Here is a 7102-nt window from a genome sequence, read left to right on the forward strand (position 1 = left end):
TTATCTCTCCTTTTCTCACGGAAGGGGGCAGCTCCAGCTCCAGACCGCTTGCTAATTCCAGCAGCTTGGCCTTATTCACCTCTTGTGAACCCTCAAAGTCACTTTTCCACCCCCAGAAAACCCTTGGTGACTGAAAGAACCATTGCTATCCCAAGCACTGTTTAAACCAACCAAACTCAACACCCAGAACAAAAGACACTGACACCTACCACTCGCTGCCTTCAAGTCCTGCAACCCTAATCCCAATCAGAACTATAAAACAAATTCCGCAAAGAGCCCCCAGTCTGTTATGGAGCAGGTCAGATACCCTCAAAACATTTCAAGAAAGTAGCCCAGACCCTAACTTTGCTAGTTGCTTTAAGCAAGTGTATAGTGGATATTCCAAGAGCGATGCAGCTGGCTCAACCACTTGGTTTTAAACAAAACAGAATTTATTTACAAGATTACTGAACAAAACACAAAAACAAAAGAGAAGCGAATATAGAATAACTTAACTATCCAAAAACCCAACAGATTTTCCCAACATAATGATGCTGTTCCAAATACTTGCAACAATCCCCATAAACACCCTTTGTAAAAAAAGGAAAAATCCAACACAGGCTCTTACATGAGAGATGTCAGAGAAAGGGAGGATCAGCATGGATCTGCTTCTTTGGGTCCAACAGCTTCACAACTAACTAAACCAAATCAGAGAAAAACTGAGCTGGGAGAACTGGCCACTCCCCTTTCTTTGTACAAGTGTTTTATTTTAAACTTGAAAGTCTTTACCTGAGGCAGTATCTGTTAGCTATATGCAAATTGGCCCTAAAACTCATCCAAGCCAGACCTCTCGGCAGCTTTGCATTTATGACCCCACTGAAAACAAAACTAAGGACAACATAACCTTGTTAAAGGAGCAGCATCATCACATATTTCAGTGAGATCATGGCTGATCTGTGATACAGATTATATCTCTGCCTTTGCTCTATAATTCCTTTTGGATCACAAAAGTCTATCAGTCTTAAGTTTAAAATTTACCATTGATCTTGTACGAAATGCTATCTATGAAAAGGATTTCCGGACTTTCTATGTAAAATGTTTCCTAATTACAATGCTGAAATGTCTAACTTTTAGACTCTGTCCACTTGCCCTAGATTCCCAAATCAGCAGATATAGTTGCTGTCAGTCTTCTCTATCTATTTCCTTAATGGTTTGGAAACTTTTACCAAATCATTCCTTTAACATCTGAATTCCCCCTAATATAACCCTTGTTTGATTAATCTCACCTTATATCTTAGACCTTTAGTTTTGTAAATCTATGCTGGTTTCATCCAAGCCAGAGAGGTCTAGCTTGGATGAGTTTTAAGGCCAATTTGCATATAGCTAACAGATAGCTTTCTCACAGTTGTGCAGACCAGAGCTACACATAGTGCCCCAAGTGTAATGTAACCAAGGCTTTGTATAGTTAATTATAACTTCTCTGCATTTGTAATCTCCTCTTTTAACTTTAGTACTCTACATATAGAGGTTATTATTACATTAACTTTGCAATTATTTTCTGTACCTGTTCATTACATTTTAATTTCTGTACTTGGTTCTCCACTGTTTCTAGATTTTTAACAGTCAGAAAATATCCTGTTGTCCTTTTTAGATCTAGAGTGGGTGATCCCATATTTGTCGACATTGAAATCTATTTGCCAAAGTTTTGCACATTCATTTAATCGCTTTATTTCTGTATACAGTAATACATGCTTCTATTTACACTGTTTACAAGGCTACCAATCTTTTTGACATAAGCAAATTTGTTTTGTGGCTTCCTATCTCAACATCTAAGTAGTTAATAAATATGGTAAATGCTTGAGGCCCCAAGTTCTGTTTTTGTGAGATAACACTGTCACATCCTGTCAATTGGAGTACCTGTCCATTATCCTACACTAGGGCGAGACAGACTGAGAGAATTTCCTAAGCAGGTCAATAATTTGCCTTCAATTCCATGCACTTCAACTTGAATGAGCAGTCTCTCATGAGAGACATTATCACATGCCTTCTGGATGTTCATACAAGTAACATTCAAAAACATTCCCCTAGCCGCAGTTTTAATCACCTCTTCAAAACAATTCTGTCGGGGTTCATCAGCGGCTCATGTGGCATCACTTCTTTGCACACATCAAGGTGTTCTCTTCAACCAGTCACTCAAAATGACCATTAAAATTTTTCCAAATATACATGTGGAATCAATTTGATACAATGGAACCCAATTAGTTGTAACCACAAAATCAGGCATACCATGGGAGAAATTTCAGTCTCAGCTGCCTAGATATGATTTCTTTCCCCAGAAGAACATCTTCATTTCATGGGTACAAAGAAATGAGTGAAAAATATGTTTGGATTTAGTTCAAATGTTAAGCCTGTATTGGGTGCAATTCAGGTTTTAAAAAAATTGTGTAGTTTTGTTGTAACCATTAGAGGGTGCTGTGGTAATGTCTCAAAATTCTCGAATCCAGCCAAATTGCATAAATACCTCACAAATCACTGCTTTCATGCCTTTTATTAGTAGCAAACAAAAAGAGTACAATTTGCATCTAGATTAAGTGCATCTTTTCTAATTATATGAAATGTTTACAATCAGGCTATTATTGATAACCATGTTTCTTCCTCAAATATACTTTATTCATAATTTGTATATGCATCTTAAATTACAGTTCAAATTTGTCTTTACATGAAGTGCAATACTGATGAGTTTTTTCTATACTGTACATAAGGTGCCTCACTAAATTTTCCATCGCAGGTTAAATATTTATAATGTTCATTTGTATTTCATGTCAAACATTCTGTTGTGCATAATGAGGGCTGCATTTGCTTTGCTTTCTCTGCAGGTATGTAACTCTAATGAACTCTGGGAGCATCTCGTTTCGAGATACTGTGATACCATAACCCCAGAAATGCAAGCGTTGGCTTTAGAGGTTGGTTGGAAAGAAATCTTCTTCACCAACAAACTCCAGCTACAGAAAAAGATCAGACGAAGACGCCAAAAGTTTGGGGATACTGAAGAGAATTTGACTTTAAGACCATGAGTTATAGACTTAAGGCTGCAAACAAATAATTTGTTTACACAAAGTTGTTGTTTGCTGGAATGTGATTTATATTTTTGTTTAACTTTCCTGAACAGTGCCTAGTTGTTAAATGCATCGATCCATGATAGATGCAACTTTTTTACTAAGTGATTATAAATGTATTACATACTGATGCTCTTTTGTTCAGAATCGCTGATGTAGAAATTGGGCAGCATAGAACTCATTTTTCAGGTACTAAATAATCCCAAATCAATGTTGGTCAAGGAAGTGGAGCGGTTTATGTACAGACAGAGGAGACTTCATTCGTGCTGGACAATCGTGCTGATCCGCAGCAGCTAGCAAAACAAGATCTAAGAAGCCCTCTCGATAAAACTGCTGTAACTTAACTGCAGATCCAAGATTAAATGACTGATTACCACTACTTCCCCCTCACTAGCCCTAGAAAGCAATGTTCAGGGTCCCTGATCTCTTTCTGCACTACCCAATCCTGCACCATGCAATGTGCAACTCCCATGAATGCACCCTGCTGAGTCTATGGTTTGCTGCCAGCTGCTCCTATCCTACTCATCCCAAGGCTGCCAAAACCCTGGGTAACATGTAATCGTCTAGGTGATGGGCCCATCCACTACTGGAGAGCTCTTGGCAAACACACAGCTATTTCTAAGAGCCCTTTCAGTATTAAATCCTGTTCAGGCAGTCTACTGGTTGTTGTTAGGGTTCCCAGCACCTGCAGATTCAATCTATCACCGGCATTTCTCCTGCAGAGTGGTTCTATCAGCTCTGAGAGCTCGTTGCCAGTCGGAGGCTAGCAGCTGTCCAGTACTAGCATGCTGTGGTGCAACAGTTGGCCCATGGATGAGGATCGATCCAGAGCTCCAGTCACGGATGAGATTGCCATGGCCTATCAGGGAAGCTCCTAATGTCGATGAATGCAAACAGCTAGTGATGTGTGTTCCCCATCGGTCTCTCCATTGCTGTTATGTATCCCTTCACTGGACAGAATGTGGCAAAGAAGGAGTTTACCTCACCCCCACCAGACTGCAAGAATTAGCCTGTTTGACAGCCTGTATTGGCCTCTGTGTGGTCGTACTGAATTGCAGGGGTGAGGCAGGTGTTGGGCTCTTCAAGCCAAGCCTGCCTGCCTCATTTTGTATTCCCAGATTGCTGTAAGGCAAACCATTAAATTCCATCTGCAGTTTCCCCCCAGAGGCCTGCCCCTGCAATGCTCCTGTGGCCATCTACAACATTATCAGCAGCTGGTCCACATTCCTCCCGTCTGTTGGGTATCTGCTGTTATACCACCTTCATTCTAATCAAATCTGTCACTCAAAATGCAGGCTTCCTGAGACATAATCTATTGGGGTACAGAGAACATGCCCTTGTGCAGGAGAAGCATCTACTTTTGGCACTAATTTCTGGCAATAAATTGTTGTTAATGTCACAAAATAGTTTGGCAATTGAAGTAAGAAAGTCAAATTTTGATTTTGACTGTGCACCACCAAGATTTATTTCTGTTGGTTTAAGAGCCATCAGAATTACATGCCACAATTATAAATCCCTTTGATGTGTATGGTTAGCAAGAATTTTGGGGAATTTACTCCAAAACAGATTCTGTTTCCTTTCCATTGTGCACACATTCAGAGTGGCAATCATGTTATTACAATACACAGTGGAGCCTTAGAAACTTAGGGATTTGAAATCCTAATTGCACACCCCAAAACCCCTCTAATGATTTGTGATTAAATGACCTCACGTGTGTTATATGTTTGAGGTTATTTAGGTACTTACTTCAATCAATAAACAATTCAAAATATTTTGGCACAATATTACTTTGTGAGACTTCAATGCTAAGCATCTTTTTACTTAATCATATTCTGTATCTCTATGTTCTGCACTTTAGTTCCCCCTCCCCACTTCCCAAACTGCTGCTTATTGCAACTGTAAAAATATCATGCATCATTTGTAACAAATTGTAAAACTGTTCTCTGTAAATGCAAAAAAAGATTTTTCTACAAATACCTCTCAGGTGGGTGCACTGTAGACCAACAGCTGCTGCACATTTTCAGATTGTTTGTAGCCATCTGAGCTGAAATATTTTATCCTTGCTTAGTATTCTTTATAACTGTCACTTAGAAATGTATAATTTAGCCTCGCTAAAGCAATCAATTCCAATTGACCAGGCTGAGAACTCATAAGCTGTGCTTTGAAAATAAATTTCTTAGCCACCTTTAGATCTTCATCTGGTTCGTGTTTGTCAATGAAGCAATTTTTCCTAAGTTTCAACATTGTAATATTTTGCAAAGACATTTTCAAACAAGATTATAGCACTATTTACAGGCTCTGTAAGGAATAGAGGGATACAGACCATGTGCAGACAAATAGGATTACTTTAGAATGGCATCACGGTCAGCACAGACATGGTGGGCCGAAGGGCCTGTACCTATGCTGCACTATTCTATGTTTAATGTAACATTTGAGGGTCTGGTACAGGTTAATACAACAGTGCCTTTCGAAATTAAACTGAACAAATATCTGAAGAAAACAAAACCAGCAATGTGATGGGGAACAAGCTAAGGTCCTGGAGAAGGAAAAGATCAATGAAGGAAAAGCACCAACGCTCAAAACTGACACTTGCAGCCACCAGCTTAAATACTGAAACTGAAAATCGTTCAAAAGGCAGCATGACATTGGGATCTACACACACTGAGTTATCAGGTATGACTAATCATAGGCTGTCCCCTGATTTGTAGATAGGATCCATTCAGCATACGAGTTTCTTCTCTGAGTCTTTGGGCAGGTGTGATGGGTCATCCCTTGAGATGTGGAGCCCAGAGTGTTAAATTCATTTCTTTTTCTTTCCTTCTCACTGCCTCATCATTAAGGATACAAAGTGTGATCCAGCTTGATGGATCAGAGTTGCCATTTTGTGCAATTTAGAGAAAGCTCCTTTCAATCATTCACCTCAATTCTGCCACATTTCAGGGAGAGCTTTGCAGCAGAATTTCCTCGATGTTTGTCATTTGAAAAATCGGTAAATAGACATGATGAAGGAGATTCTGTTCAGCTGTGCAAACTTTCATTGCCGGTTTTGTGGGAGTTTCACCTGAGTGTTTGTAGAGCTTGCTTCCCAAAGTATACAAACGTTTGTTCAACCACCCAGTGATTGAGTCTGGAAAATGCAGTGCTGCCATAATTCGTGGCATTTCTTTACTGTTCTGATATGTCACTGATACACAGTCCAGGGCTCACCTCAACACAGGAGGGTCCTGATGACAGCTGCTTTATATAGGAACACAGTGGGGAATTGTACGATTCTGTTGTCTAATACTGACTGGTGTAGTTTGTAGAAAGGTGCATTTGATCCAGTGTTGGATATCCCTGTCAATGGGAGCTTTTTGAGAGGGTGGCTAAGAAGATATCGGAAGCGTGCAACATATTCCAGGTGTCTCTCCATCAACATTTTGGGGATGGGTAACTGACGAGGAGAAAGTGAGGCTGGAGTTTGGAATCGAAAAATGTGACGCTGGAAAAGCACAGCCAGTCAGGCAGCATCCGAGGAGTAGGAGAATTGACGTATCGGGCATAAGCTCTTCATCACGAATGTTGGGGGGGGGAACAGGAGGCTGAGAGATACATAGGAAGGGAGGGGTGGGGCTGAGGGAAGGTAGCTGTGAAGGCGATAGGTAGATGCAAGTGGGTGGTGATGGTGACAAATGGGAGCAGAGAGTGGAGTGGATACGTGGGAAGGAAGATGGGCAGTTCAAGAGAGCAGTGGCGAGTTGGAGGGTCGGATCTGGGATGTGGTGGAGGGGAGGAGAGATGAGGAAACTAGTGAACTTGACATTGATGCCGTGTACTTTGAGGGTCCCAAGGCGGAAGATGAAGCGTTCTCCCTCCAGGCTAAGATTTGGTGCTAAAGGAGGCCCAGGACTTGCATGTTCTTGGTGGAATGGGAGGGGGAGTTGAAAGTGGTCGGCCATAGGGCGGTGGGGTTGTTTAATGCATGTGTGCCGGAGATGTTCTCTGAAACACTCCATGTGTTGGCGTCC

The 7102-nt window shown here is 40.8% G+C and overlaps 1 protein-coding gene across 1 annotated transcript in view; it reads left to right on the top strand.

Annotated features, from left to right (window-relative positions):
• The window catches only part of LOC122556228 (F-box only protein 36-like), a 90983-nt gene extending 85729 nt beyond the window's left edge, over positions 1-5254 (top strand). Inside the window, exon 4 of the mRNA XM_043702814.1 lies at positions 2856-5254. Coding sequence (XP_043558749.1) covers positions 2856-3053 — 198 coding nt within the window. The 3' untranslated portion in view covers positions 3054-5254. The remainder of the gene's footprint in view (positions 1-2855) is intronic.
• The last annotated feature ends 1848 nt before the right edge of the window (positions 5255-7102 follow it).

The sequence above is a fragment of the Chiloscyllium plagiosum genome, chromosome 13, assembly GCF_004010195.1.
Source record: "Chiloscyllium plagiosum isolate BGI_BamShark_2017 chromosome 13, ASM401019v2, whole genome shotgun sequence".
Lineage (NCBI taxonomy): Eukaryota > Metazoa > Chordata > Chondrichthyes > Orectolobiformes > Hemiscylliidae > Chiloscyllium > Chiloscyllium plagiosum.